This window comes from Drosophila navojoa, chromosome 2 (genome assembly GCF_054131105.1).
Source record: "Drosophila navojoa isolate 15081-1374.11 chromosome 2, UAZ_NAV_1.0, whole genome shotgun sequence".
NCBI classification, from domain to species: domain Eukaryota; kingdom Metazoa; phylum Arthropoda; class Insecta; order Diptera; family Drosophilidae; genus Drosophila; species Drosophila navojoa.
In genome coordinates, this window is record NC_142890.1 from 23334580 (window position 1) to 23350314 (window position 15735).

Consider the following 15735-nt stretch of genomic DNA (forward strand, 5'->3'; position numbering starts at 1 on the left):
AATAAAAACTTAATCAGTCTGCAAATCGTTTAGCATAACAGATTGAGATGCGAATGTGTGCGTGTGCGTGTATATATGTATTGATAATCGGCTTATGTAATTGTAATGGCGTGCTAAAAATTTATATCACTGCCGAAAATATTGTTGAAACGTGTTTAATTGAATTTTTATGAGCTCGCTGCGAGCCGTGTGCGTGATTTTTGTTGGGCGCACAAATAATTTCATAAAATTTTATGCGCCACACTTAGCAGAGCAGTCAGACCCGCAGGTGTGTGTGTGTGTGTGCCGTGATAAAGTGCCGTGACCGGAAAAGGACCAAATCATGTGCAAATCATTTCAATGAAAAGTTTTTCATAATTTAACAAGTCTCGTTTTACCTAAATGTTGAGCTGTTGGGCATTCTTGGCACTAACTAACAATGGCTTTAAAACTGTGCGCCACTAATGTTCGATTATTGAATTTTATTTCACAAATTTCATTGCGGTTGAAAAGATAGACTTTGTAAAAACTCCAGTTGAATTTCACTTAGCCTGATCACTGAAGTTTTTTTGAGGCAGGCAAGAAAAAAATTTGCATTAAACGACGGACAACTGCTATATTTTTTCATCAAAAATATACGCTGAAGCGTACGACTAATGGGCCGCCGGGGAATCCGCCGGAGCACCGGAGAAAGTATGCAAACATATTCAAAGTTAGCCGCATGGCTGTACAAATATAGCTAAATCTTTTTGCGATAATAAATTATTATAAAGTCTGACTGGCGCACTGGCTGACTAGCCGGAGGCGGTCTGCCCTCGGCCACTTTGCATGGCAACCGGCTGACAGAGCCGGAGTTGCTCACACGCCCCGTCGGAATCAGACTGCTGCCTGCTCCTGCTGCCAACTCCTGCTGGCTGACTGGCTGGCGGCCAGAGCCAGAGACTGGCATTCAATATGCTCCATAGCCGATGCCTGGCAGCGCAGATATACGTCCGAGTAAGTTGGCTCGCTTGGCTTGGTTTATTGCTGCAATTGTTGCTACGCCAAGCCAATTTGAAGCAAACGAAATTTTTCGGTGTTTGGCATAAGTCAAGTTTCAGTTCACAGTTCTTTCTGGTTTGCCTGCGCTCTGTGCAGTCTGTGCAGCCAGGCAGTCGAGCAGCCAGTCGACTGTATAAAATGGATTTACTGCCAACTGTTGAACTATGTTCCCGCACTATTTACTACCTGCATTTCTATTGCTACTTTTGTAACTTGTTAGCGCTGCCCCCTCGCGATCCCTCTGCCTCGCACTGCTGCCGGTTTTACTGCCACTGGTCTTCGAATGTGTTTTTTCCTTCTCTCTGTTTTAGGCGAGAGACGCTTTGGAGGAGGGGGAGGGGAGTGCAAGGGTGTGGAGTTAGTTGAAAATTTACTTTTCGCATTATTCGATTTGTTGTCTTGGGCAACCGAGGGCGCCTGCACTTTACATTGTTTGCATTGGGTGTGGTTGGCAGCATCAGTACGGCGGGAGGAGGAGGAGGCAGTACGGGTGCTGCGACCTTTTAGCTAGCTACGAGCTCTACGATCCAGCAACAACTATTTTTTATGCTTGATGGCAATTTGCGCCCTGCTGCAAATTTGCCGCTGATTGGCTACACACGGACTGCTGGTCAAGAGAGTTGCATAGCAAAAGTCTGTGTGTGTGTGTGTGTGTGTGTGTGTGTGTGTGTGTGTGCTCACCTCCGCCCCTGACAGCTGTCAAAGCAGAGTCCAACGGCCGGACTGCTGGCAGCAAATCGCTTGCAAATACTTTTGCTCTGCTCTTAAAGCACCTTAAAGTTTCACTGGCTCAAGATGCTGGTAGAGCGAATGCATATTGCATATTTGACGGAGCCTTGCCTTGCCGCGTAAGTAAAGCCATAAAATTCAATTCAATAACGCGGCCAGGTCCCCAACTCTCCAACTCCCCAGCGTCACACTTACACCTTGTCTGACAGCTGTAAAATCAGCCGCGTGTCGCAGCCTTAAAATGTATGCGGAGTCGAGCTCTGTGGAGCCAGTTTGTAGCCCGAGCTGAGACGGCGGCTGAGTGTGGAGCTGCAGCCGCGAGGCTGGTCTGGGCGAAGCCATTGCCTGGAGTCGCTCGTAAAAAATAGCTGAGAAAACTTATTGAGCTAGTTATGAGTTTCGTACATGATACTAACGGCTTCGTTCCGGCAATAATACGAAGCAGTCTCTGGCTCTGCCACAACAGCGTCGAGCGGCACCTGCCAGACGACGGCCGAGGGTGGGGGTGGGGGAGCGGCTGAGAAAACCATCTTGGTACACGTTATGGCTTTTTGGTGGTGTATAAAACTTTCGTCCTTTGACGGGAGGCAGCAACATTTGCGCGTTGCATAAAACGCTCCGCGCTTTCGTGGCTGTCCGAATTTCCGTGGCCCGCCATTCGAATTGAGCGGCGCTTAAGTCGGCTCTTATAGCCGCGCTCTACTTTGTAGATTGCATCGTAAGAGCTGGCTCGAGTATTTATTATTGCCTAAAGCACAGAGACTAAAATTTTTGGATATATTCATTAGACCCAGAGCAGCAGCAGCAGCAGCAGCAGCTGTGGCAGCTACAATGTGTGTTCCTAGGACAGTAAATAGTGGATTTTTGTATTAGTGTTAACGCCCTTTGCCACGTAGCCTTAACGTCATTGCAATAAACTGAGAGCCAACCATATTAATAATGCCAACCATTTCGCAATTCACAGGTGTATACGGCGATGTGCAACGTGTAAAGATATTGTACAACAAAAAGGACTCGGCACTCATACAAATGGCAGAGCCGCAGCAAGCTTATTTGGGTAAGTCAAACATTCCGGAACAGATACGCCCCTACACGCCCTACGATCCGCCCCAAAAGTAATCAAAAATCTGCGCTCCTTTTCGGCAGTGAAAGGTGCATCAGCTGCCAAAGGGAAGAATAAAAGCATGACAGGTAGCCATAACTGTGAGTGCCTGACGGGAGTATGCCCTGTAATGTAGAATTGCAAATGGAAACAGAATATTGCTAAATATTCCATATATACATACATATATAGGAGGTTAGACATATATATAGTAAAAATATATACATGAATTGAGCAGCCACAAACAGCCTTTATTATGTGGACAGTTACAGGGTAAACAAACAAAAAATAAATGAAATGCGAGCTCAGGCAGCGGCAGATGCAGCGGCAGCGGCAGCGGCAACTGCAATTTGCAGCTTGTTTAAAATGAAAAATTCCAACATTAAATTCCAAACATTGCATATCTTTGGCAGCCATTGTTGGCCAATGTTGTTGCTGCTGTTGTGCAGCTGCAATTGCAGCAAACAAAATGTATTAATAATAAAAATTGTTAAAGCGAAAGAGATGGGCAAACTGCACAGATATGCACAGTTGAGTAGAGTAAAACAAGAGCAATGCGAGCAGAGCTGAGCAGAGCCGAACCGAGCCTTGCCGTGCCAGGCCGAGCGATTCGTTTCGCTGCTGACTGTGCGCATAAATGAAATTTTATAAGCGCTTTATTACCAGCGCCTGTCCAACACCTGGTCCTTCCTGTTGCTTCTCAGTCCAAGCTGTCACAGCCCACTCCCTCTCTCTCTCTCTCTTTCTCTATCTATATATATTTATATAGCTCCCTCTCTCTGACCAACAAAGGACTGTCCCATGCTGCTCGTTTTTAGCTCTTGCTCAGCGGGATATGCCAATCATTTTATTGCATTTATTTGTGTGCACTTTGCCATTGTCAGGCTGCCGCCGCAGTCCCCATCAGCCCCAGCGGCCCCGCCCCCGCCGCCGCCCTCCGTTTGGCTGTTTGTGTGCGCATTAAACGAAATGAAAATCGCCGCGCATTGCGAGGCGTTAAGAGCACCCAACCGACGTGCCAAATTCCACTTTATTACGAAAAAACAAAAAAAGAAACAAAAACCAAAAAAGAAACACGAAAAACAAGCAACGCGCTGACAGCGACACCTTTTCAATTTCAATTTGGTTTTATTCCATTTAATACTTCGACAAGCAATGGCCCTCGGTCCACCTCCGCACGGCAGCAGGACCGCACGGCTCCTGCCAAATAACTCAAAGGCAGTCAAAGTTCTGTTGTCATCGCTAGGCGCTTTATTGAAAATTGAGGATGACCCAAGCGCGACCAGCAGCAGCGGCCTTCAAGCATTGCGCATACGCAACGTTGTGCCTGTATTCCTTATGACTGTGCTCATTAGCTGGCGATCGCATATGCCGCTTTGAGGCGTGCAACATGCAAGCACCACATAAATATGCAATAATTACACAAGCTGCTGACGCTTAAATGCTTCACAAATAATTTTCCACAATTTTCCGCATATGGTTATCACATATTGCACATATATATTTATACTATATTTCTCTGTATATATTTTCATACCTGCAATCATTGCCATCGATAAAGTTTAAATTAATTAAATTTGCAATATAAATGCAGTGCAGGCAAGTCGCTTAAGCATTGCAGCGGAAATTGTCAGCGAATTGCTCGAGCGAGAGCTGCTCGCCCCATGCACTGAAAAAATAAGTGGCAGCAGCAACTATTGCCGCAGCAGGTATTTCCGTATAGAGTTATTAATAGATTATTTATTTTTATTATTTTTATTTTTTTTTTATTTTATTAAATTTAATTACATAATTATCGTTTGTTTTCTCTCATTGATTTCTATAAAAATATTGAAAAATTCAACTTTAAAGAATGTCAACCAGCAACAACAATAACAAGCATTCGCTATTAGCTTTGATGCTCCGTTAAAATATGCTTTGTGCTGCACGCAATTATAATTTTTTTTTTTTTTTTTTTGTTTCAATTATTATTTTTAATTCGCTGCTGCATATTTCCGCTCAAAGGCATTCCAATGTTGAGCGAATAAATGCTTAAGTAATGCGAAGCTTGTCGCGTTTGCCTTTGCCTTTGCCGTTGCACGGTGCTTTCAGTTCAGATTAAAATATCTGGTATTTGTCATTAACAAACCCAAAGCTCTGGCATATGCAATCGACTACTTAATTTGAGCAGTTTTTCGACTGCAATGCCAGGCACATTCAGGCAGGCACATTCAGGCAGCCAGGCAACGTGTCGTATGCGTATTGTTAATTGTATTTGTCAATGAGTTGACAACACAGGTCGACCGCAGTATGTGGTGCAGTTGATGAAGCTATTGTAGATATACAAACAAAATGCCTCGCTTTATTTGTGGCAACAAAACCAATGCTATTCGACAAGCAAATTATTGTACAGCTAAAGCACACACACAATCATACACACACACGCACGCACAAAGCCTTGCTGCTGGCATGTGGAAATATTAATGGCGTTGCGTCAACACACAGACTACTAATGTGCCGCGAGGGCTGCCAAATGGCAAACACTTCCGGCTGAGTTCGGCTGCCACCAGCCCTGCTGCCCGCCGTCCGTCCATTCGTCCGTTCGTCCGTTCGTTCGTTTGTTCAGGTGAAGTCGCGTAAGTATGTTGGTTATTTGGGTGCCTGCCGACCTGGTTGGTCGCTCGGTGAGTGCGCACTTATGCACTCATAAAATATTAACAAATTCATTCGTTACTTTGCCCAAAACTCTCGCAACTCTGGCAGAACAAAGACGATTACCGACTCAGGGGCCAGCCAGCGCCAGCGCCAGCCCCAGCCCCAGCCCAGTCTATTGCCCAGGTAGCAGATGTCCTGCCCACACCATGCATATAAAAGTGTCTCGCTAAAGGAAGACCGTACGCCGTACAAAATACGGCTACAATTGCACACTCAGCATACGAATTACAGCGTAAAAGCGAAAAAGCACTTTTTTTTAGTGTAAATGAAGTCAAGAGACCGATGCGACTACTACGCCAGCCAGCCAGCCAGCCAGACATCGGACAGATGCCGAAACAGACCAAGGGCAAGACCAAGACCATGTAGAGGTGTGAGTCCGATTCCGAGAGACCTAACTCGGACCAAACAAAGTGCGACAGCAATCAAGAGGCAAAGCCAAAGCACAAATAGACAAAAACACAAAACACACACACACAATGAAAAAACAATAAGCACTGCTCTATAGACCACTCCAAGGTGTGACTGTATCTGTGTGTGTGTGTGTGTGTGTATTATAATGGCCCTTTTGGCCAGGCGCTGGCGACGCTGTCGACATTGTGCAAATGGCTGCCAGCCGGACGCGCGCCATTTGTTGGCGGCCGTGCCGGGATTAAGTTTGGGCCCAACTTATAACAAACTATAGACACAACTCTCATATAAATTGATAGGCACACGCACAGCTGCCGCTCTGCACTACACTGCCCAGTGCAGTATAGCTCCACAGTCTGGCTGCCTCACTCACTCGCCGTTATTGCTGTTATCTGGGGAATTTTGCGTAAATAAATTTTTGCTATACAAATTACTACAAAATATTTTGCATGAGCAACGCCAGCAGCAGCAGCAGCAGCATACGCATAAAAGTATTTACGATAAATGCAAACAAATATTTCAGCAGTAGAGGCAGACAGAGGGCGATAGACAGAGGGGCAGTCACATGTGCCTCTGCCGGAATACGTATACGCCATGTGTCAGTGGGCAAAGTTTAGCGTTAAGTGATTCAGTGTCCAGGGTGCGCCAAATTAATTATGCAAGAAAGTTTCTGTTGATGAACTGACTCTGAACTGAGATGAAGTGCGCACCAGCTGTCAATATCATGTGGTCACATATTTGCAGGCCGACAGTTTCTTTTTTTAGCGCATCGGTTGCTTGTCCGTGTCTCAGGCTCAAGTGGACATAATCTTGGTATATTATTTTAATTATATACTCCATTTGTTGTTGGCCAAAGTGACTTAACCCATTCTGACACACTCACAAATCCTGACAGACACTTCTACAAGTCATTTTTGGGTTTTTGGGCAAACTTTACTAACTCGAGTTTCTTTTTTTTTTGTGCTGTGGCATTTCTACGGTGCTCAGCTGTGCGTGCACTTTTAACAATTTTTTATTCTTTGTGCCCAGTAAGTTAATAATGATTTGTTGTCGCTGTTGTTGTTGTTGTTGCTGCTGTTGCTGTTGCTGTTGCTGTTGCTGCCACTGGTCAGGCTGGTAATTAAAACTTTAAGATACTTTTTGAGCTGGGGCCCAGGAGCAGGCCCCAGGCCCAGGCCGAAAGCCACGAAAGCCACTGCCTCAGCGAGCGCAGCTGCAGCCCATTTCAAAGGCGCTGAGATGATAGGCAAAGTTGGTCCCAACATTTTGGGCTAGCAGAGCCAGGCCTCTCTCTCTCTCTCCTCTCCCTCTCTCGAGTCGGCTCCACATTAATCTTTATTACAAGTGTTTGTCATACATACAAACATGTATATATGAATATATATTTATTATATATGTATATATAAAGAGTAGAGTCGCATGTGGAAAAATGAAAGAAGCGTTTGTCACTGCTGCCGCTGCTTTGGCTCGTCGTCATTTCACCGTCCTCTGGCAGACAGCCTTTTATTTTACAATTTATTATATTTTCAGGTCTTATTTTTTTGTAAAATCATTTAATCCATTAGGCAAACAATAAACGGCTGAGTAAGCATATTATTTAACAATAAAACATAAGCAACCCGGCGCGATGTCATCCACTTTCCATGTAACCAACGCAGCCCAGCCCCCCCGGCTCCTCGTTGCTCGTGACACAACTGCGCAAAATGATAAAATGTTCTATATAATTTATTAAAATAATGTAAAAAGGGACAAGTGCTTGCTTGCTTGAGGCCTGGCCGTGTCCTAGTGGTCCCAGCATGACTTGACAGCAAATTGAATAAAAATCTAATCGAAATTGAAATCGTAGTCGTAATCGTAGTCGCAATCACATTCGCAATTGCAAACGAATATGAAACAGTGTTTACTCCGTTCCGGCGGAGTGTTTTGTTGCAGTCGTCTATTTGCGAGTGAGCCGCAGGTGTTATGACTATTGAGACCATGGGAAACAAATGACATGGATGGAAACTTCGGGTCCGGGTCCTGGTCGGGGTCGGGGTCGAGGTTCGAGGGCAGCAGAAAAACTAAAACATATAGATAATAAAAAACGATAGCGAAACAAGCGCAAAGTTTTGTGGGCAATGCATTTTATAGCGAGTCATTTGCTTGTAAATCACCAAAGGCAGACGACATTGATAAAGTTGCAGTTACATTTTAGTATGTAAATATTTGCCAGTACTTATTGCTGTGTCTCGGTCCCGAAAGGCGTGGGTGGGGGTGGGCATGGGATGCTACGCTTAGGCTATGGAATGGGGAATCCAACTTTATTTTACAGCATTTATATATCTGTATTTGTAGAGCACACACACACACGCACACACACACACATACATACATACATATATATAAATTGCATCTGTACACATTTGGCAACACATGTTGTGTATGTACAGGAGGAACGTGAACAAATATTCTCTATCAGCCAGCCGCACAAGCTGAGCGGAGCTGCTGCTCCCTCGGCACAACTTTCGCCACTAAATTCATGCATTGCCATTCGTTTTAACGTTTTTAGCATTGTGTATTATATTTGTTGTTGTTGTTGTTCTTGTGCTTTGCAGCCATGTCTCACCTTGATAAATTACGTTTATGGGGCAAGCCGATACGTGTCATGGCCAGCAAACATCAGGCCGTGCAACTGCCCAAGGAGGGACAGCCGGACGCGGGGCTCACACGTGACTACTCACAGAATCCATTGCACCGTTTCAAGAAGCCCGGCAGCAAGAACTATCAGAACATCTACCCGCCATCGGCGACACTGCATTTAAGTAACATTCCGTAAGTATCCTTTGTAGAGCATCGCAACTAACGCCTGAAGCCATCCAGCGTCCTGCGCCACGCAGCCCAGCGCAGCGCCACACACAGCTGGAGTTGGTTTTTTCATCAGCCACGCCACGCGGGCAATTACAATTACCGCTATGAGCGGCAGCAGCAACCAACTCGATGCGCCCAACCCCGTCGCTCATTCACAGCCCCAGCCCCAGTCCCAGCGCCAGCCCCCCTCTGCCAGAGTCGCATTCACAGTCGCAGCCATTGTCGGAGGCGAACGCCCCGCGACGCTTTGTCTGCCAAATATGACAAAGCGCCCCGCCAGGTTTTTGTGTGTGCTCCACAAGAGCAAACGAGGCGGAGAGACGACTACCGTTTGAATTTATATGCTTATGGCCATGCCTGTAGCTTTGGCTCTGCCCGTGACTGTGACTGTGCCTCTGGCTGGGGCTGTGTTTATGCCCGCTGCTTGGGCCGATGGGAGTGGGGTGGCAGGAGTGTTTATGCGATATCTATAGACGCACAGCATGAGAATTTAAATCGATAGGTGTTAATTTAGCGAACGAATTTTCTTCTCTTGCATATTACAGCTCATCCTGCACCGAGGATGACATCAAAGAAGCCTTCACCTCCAACAATTTTGAAGTTAAAGCATTCAAATTTTTCCCGTAAGTTAATTTGAGTAATTCTCGAAATTGCGAAAATTTGTATCTAACTGGATGCGTATGCGTTTACAGCAAGGACCGCAAAATGGCGCTGCTGCAACTGTCGTCGGTGGAGGAGGCCGTCCTGGCGCTGATCAAAATGCACAATCATCAGCTGTCCGAGTCGAACCATTTGCGCGTGAGCTTCTCCAAGTCGAACATCTAGAATCCGACCCGCGGTCAGGTTCACTGAACTTGACTAAGTGCCAACGGCAGCATTGCACTGCGGCATCAGTTCTATTGGCAGCAGCAACAGATACAATCTATTATTCGTAGTACAAGCGGCATGCAAGGCAATCGCCACCACAGCCACTTCAACTGAGAGGCGAGCCCAACAATCCACAACGCAAACCACCCAGCCCATCAAACACAGCAGCAACAATCGATGCAAAAGAGCTATAGCTACTTATATATACAAACAAATTCTAATATCTAAATACTGTTCTCATTATATGAAAAACAAAAACTAAAAACTAAAAACACAATATGCATAGCACTAATTACTGAAATTCAAAAACTAAATAAACTAAACTTTACAATGAATGCATTATATATATATATGTATATGAATATTGTACATGTATCATGATGAATACAATTTCGAAATTCAACAAAATACAACAACAGAAAACACACAAGAAAAAATGAAAAAACAAGAGAGCCCATTAAACAATCAGCGACGTCGTATAATCATAAGCTTAAAGTTAATTCTTAACTGTAGTCCATAAGTAAGTTGCATTGCATAGAGAGAGAGGAGGAGAAACGAAGCGAACCTAGAATTAACTTAATTGCACTGTACTGTGTTTTGGTTTTAAGAAACGGCAGAGAGTCAAATCTAATGCAAACAAACAAAAGGAAACTAAAATAAAAATATTAAAAAAAACACAATTTATGTTAAACAATGAAGTAAGCGAAAACAAAACAAACATTGTTTTATTATGTATGAGTATTTACTGTTATTATTATATTTTAAGCGATGCGAAAACTTTCATTGATAACTGGTAAACCTAATTTTTACAACAACTAAATTAATTAAAAGTGCATGAGCGCATTTTAGCCGTTTTTAAACGATTTTCATTTTGTAAGCGGTAGGTGCGAATCGAATAAAGTAAAATGTTAATTATAGTGCGAGAAAAGCAAACAATATCCCATCAGTCGTTAAGTGTAATTGATAGCCAAGAAATGAAGGCGCTGAAATGTATTTAATTCTAATTGAATAAAGAGCAACTACCGCATTATAAATTTAGTCGATCGGTTCGTTTGTTTAGCATTAAAATACAAAAAGAGAGAAAAACATAAATTAATGTTAATACTTTTAAAAGCAGTTAAACAAAAAAAGAAAAAAAAAACAATGTAAAATGCGTACGTAAAACCTTCTGTGTGTGTGTGTATTTGTAAATGTTGTTAAATTATCAAAATATATGTATGTAAACATAAAGAAAAAAGAATTATATATATATATATATATATATATATATACTGTATAGTGGATATACATACATATATATATATAGGTATATGTTGAACTAAAACAAAAACATGAAACAGGAAGTAAAACAAATTTTAAGCTATGAAAGTAAAATCTCAAAAATCATAATTATATTTAGACTTAAGCATACCAACATGAAAGACATATAAGTGTTTTTAGCGAAGCAAATACAAACAAAACAAAAAAACAGAAAACAAAAAAAAAAGAAAGAAAAAACTCAATGATTTTTTGATAATTTTACAAAAAGAACCCCAACACAAAACCATCAAAGAAAAAAAAACATATATAAAAAAATGAAATAAAATAAAACACACACACACAAGCAGACAGGCACAACTAACTATACACACATCAATGTTTATATATATTTAGAAAGTGAAATTATTTATACGTTGGCGCAAAAGAACAAAAAACAAAACAAAACAAAAGAAAAGAGAAAATAAAAGAAATAAAATAAAAATATATTGATTAATAAACTAATTGTAACTGTAACTGAATGATATGGATTTAGCCAATAAGTATAAGTAGCAGTGATCGTAATTTAAAATTAACAATTAACTGAAATGGTAAATTTGAAGCATAAAACGTGTACGAAAAGCAACAGTAAAATAATGTCAAATGTAAAATTTAAATTGCATACGGTATTTACAATTATCACAAGGAAGTCGCAAGCTGCAGCTGCTAATTACCTATGGAGAATTAGAACCTACATACATATTCCATAGATATGGTTGAGTACGGTTTAAGCTAGGGACAAATTTGCATGTGTGTCTGAGTTCCTTCGAAGCTCTAACAACCGAAACGAAATGAGAATAAAACATACTTTAGCCATAGACTAAGTACACACACACACACACACGCGCACACACAGACACACGAACTCCCACATATTTCTCATGTAACTCAAATGCTTAAAGTACATTTTAATACAAACTCTAGCGTTTCATGTATACATTCTATCCTAATCTTAACTAATCTACAAACTAACTTATATATACATATACATACATATATGCTCTATGTCTATGCCTATGTCTATGTCTATTATATGAAAATATATATATATATATACATACACACTTTCTGTTAGCGCATCGATACAAGGTAAAAAGAGATAATTATTAATATATATATACATATACATTTATATATATATATTAATATATATATCAAACCCACGACTGCTAGAATTTCAAATGAGAACTCTTGACAAATCAAAAATTTCATACAAGTATTTCAATACCTATAATTACTTACAAGCAAAACAACAGGAAACCTAAGAAACCAAACAAAACAATTGAAAATATGAGAAACTAAGAAAGTAAAGTAAAGTAAAGTAAATATGTGTAAAGTTGAATCATTAAATATTTATGTGTTTGTGTACAACAATCTAAAGCCATACACAAAAGATACTTAGCCACTGAAAGACACACACCCACACACACACGCACACTCAGTGACATATTTACATTCACACTTACTCAACCGAATTGAATCGAAATGCATTATGAAATGATGAATGAGTGCGCCGGCTTTTTGGTATGGAGCGTTCAAAGCGTAATCAAATATTTAGCCCAACGATAATATACATACATACATACAGATAGATACAGATACACGGATACGATTCGCGCCTGAGCGTGTTGATGTTGATAATGAACAAAAGGACACACCGAGAAAAGCAGCATGCGAATTAATAGAACTATATACATACATATATACATACTTAGGACATACATACATCGTAATGAGTGCAAAATACGCAATGCAGCTATTTGAGAAACACTAAAAAGTATTACTTTAACATGTAGAGAAAAATATAAATTACAAAAAAAAAAAACAAAAACAAACGGAAAATAAGAGAAAAATCTATAAGAAAAGCAACAAACTGAATACATAGTTTACAAGTACATTGAAGAATTTAATAATTAAAAATTTATCAGATTAACACTTACATTTAATGAACGAAGCCTGCCCGAGGTAACAGTCGCAACTCAGACGCGGGACTTGAGGGGGATTCGCAAAGATATAAAGTAAATATATATAACAAGAAAAACACGATGAAAGGAATAGACAAACAAATAAATATATTTAAAGTAAAGTTTAAATCAAGCATAGCGAACAGTTATAAGTTGTACGTGGCGACGTTTTACCGAAATGCATATTGTGAATCTAACTAAATTCAAGACTAAGTAAATATGAATTGCATATGCACACATACATACATAGGAACTTGCATATGTGTGCGTGTGTGTATCAGATTTAGTTGCTGCATATACTCTACATGTGTAACTGTAGCTATAATCTATGGATTATTTTATCGGAAGCAGAAGTAAGCCCTTGAATGGAAACGGTGTCGGGAGAACGGTATGAACTAAAGAACTATGGAAGACATTTGGCTTAGAACCAACTCTCATCGATTCACAGCATGCGCAACACATACATACTTATATACATATGCATCAACAGAAACATATCAATCGTATTTGTCATATAAAGTATATTCACAATATTCTCTCGATCTGCCCTCACTTCCGCTCTGAGCGAGCACTCATACACCTCTGCCAGAGCAACCCGACAAAGAGAGTTAAGAATTTGAAGCGTGTTTGGGTTAGAGTAACAATAGCGACAACAAAAGCAAAAACAAAAACAACAACAACAACAACAGCAACAGCATTAGAAATTAAGTTATATCGGAAGCGCAAGTTATTGAAAATTGAACAATTGATTAAGATATCGAAATTATTTTAAGATTACGGACCGATAGCGAGTGCGTATCGTCGTCGTTGTGGTCGTAGACAATGACAATGAATAGATGAAAGCATAGAGAATTTGTTAAATATTTTGCCAACGAAGAAAGACAGAAAAGAGAAATAATGAATTATTCATTTTATATATTATAGTTACACAGTATACTTTTTTAAGGAGTTTATTTCAAATGTTTTTTGGTACAATATTTTATAGATTTTATAGATTTGTGTGCTCATTAGTATTTTTAGTAGCAAATGAATTTTTGGTGTGTGTGGTTTTAGCAGAAAGTGCAAGGAATCCATGTGGAAAAGCAAGCGCTGCTGCGTTCAGCGTGTATTCAGAGATTTTTCTTGTTTACTTTGGCGGTTGGACAAGCGCTTGCAGCGTATATAGAGAATATATGCCTAATATATAAATATATATGTATGTATGTATATATACATATGTATATAATCGTACATACCTATTATAGCTAGCGAAATCTGTGCTTACTTGCTTTGTTAATATTGACTCATTTCTTGTACACTTGAGTTCAGTTATTGAAAAATTGATACACGAAAACTACATGGAGGAAACTCTGAAAACAGTTTACAAAGAAATTTAAAAATTAATTTAGAAAAAAGAAAATACAGACAGAAGTTCCTACTTTTTAGTGAAATGATAAATACATGCTAAAAACAGAAATCGAAACAGAAATAGTTACCGAAACTAAACTGAAGAATTTGCAACAGTGAATTAATTATACATATACATGATCATCCGTGTAGATGACAAATGTTGATCCATTTGAGAAGTTCTTTTACCTTATGAATAGTCTACTTTGCTCTTTTGCTTTTCTTTGCCTTTTTCTTATCCTTGGTATGTCTATGAACTTTGTGCGCGTTAGTGAAAACAAAACAAAATTATGGCAAAATTCAACTAGGGTCCAAGTTTTTAAATATAATCAATTATCTTAAAGAACTTACATATTCAAATCAACTCCAACGAACTGGGCCGGATAATCTGGCAGTTTGTTGCGATTTATTGGTACCCAATATTCGAGATTGAAATGTTACAGAACTAAATTAAAAACTGAATGTGAAAAGTAAAAGAAAACAACAACAAATACATGCACTCTCTCTCTTCCACTTTCTCTCTAACTCTCTCTCTCTCTTTCTCTCAATGTCTGTTTCTCAGCCACTTGATCTTATATTTACGAAAACATCACAGTTTTTACAGATATTGCCAAGAAGTTTCAGAGCTATATCCTCGATTCTAACATAAATATTGCCTCACTTACTGAGTCTTAGAACACGAGAAGAAGAAGAAATGATAAAAGAAGAACAAATCACGCAAAACAATCAAAAATCGAACTTGAAGGTATTTGTTAAAGGAAGTTTTTTAAATTTACACCACGATAAACACTTTTTAACATTTGTGCTCTCTAATTGTACAACTTACTCATAACGGTAAATCAATAAAAGAAATTTAATCATTTTACGCTCTAAACGAAAGTAAACGAAACAAAACAAGATTTTCCTCACCAAATTTTACTATAAATCTATTATGTGTATTGTATATATATAAATAACAAAAGAAATACGAAAGTATATTGATATATATACATATATATGTATATCTATATATGTATAAATGTATTGTGGTTGCAAAAAAATGAAGATAGATCCAACAGCAGCTAAGCGACCCCAATTATACATTAAAATTGAGAAGATATAAAAAAATGAAGTAAAATCAACTAAATTATAAATTTTTGTGTTTTCACGTGATTTGAGCGAGCGCCACGCAAAGTTGAACATTCTGCTTGAAACAGAGAAAAACAGGTAGAAAATCGACTTTGATTACAATTGCTGCAGGTGCGCAAATACGTGAAAAACTTTGAAATTCAATAAAAATTATAAAAATAAAAAACAACAAAACAAAACAATCTAAAATGATGACATTCTGTAGAGTCGAAATGAATTGTGCGCAGAGGAAAACAATGAAATAAGTGAATATTTGTTATGTTACAAGCATTAATTAATTATTATAATATTAAT

At 39.7% G+C, this 15735-nt stretch overlaps 1 protein-coding gene across 15 annotated transcripts in view; it reads left to right on the top strand.

The window, feature by feature from the left end:
- Positions 1-14783, top strand: part of heph (polypyrimidine tract-binding protein 1 heph) — a 182198-nt gene extending 167415 nt beyond the window's left edge. For all 15 annotated transcript variants that reach the window (XM_089256164.1, XM_089256169.1, XM_018112004.3 and 12 more), the window contains 4 exons: positions 2714-2806; positions 8548-8764; positions 9346-9423; positions 9493-14783. In XM_089256164.1, the coding sequence (XP_089112290.1) occupies positions 2714-2806; positions 8548-8764; positions 9346-9423; positions 9493-9625 (521 nt within the window). In that variant the 3' untranslated portion in view covers positions 9626-14783. The remainder of the gene's footprint in view (positions 1-2713; positions 2807-8547; positions 8765-9345; positions 9424-9492) is intronic.
- Positions 14784-15735: the final 952 nt, after the last annotated feature.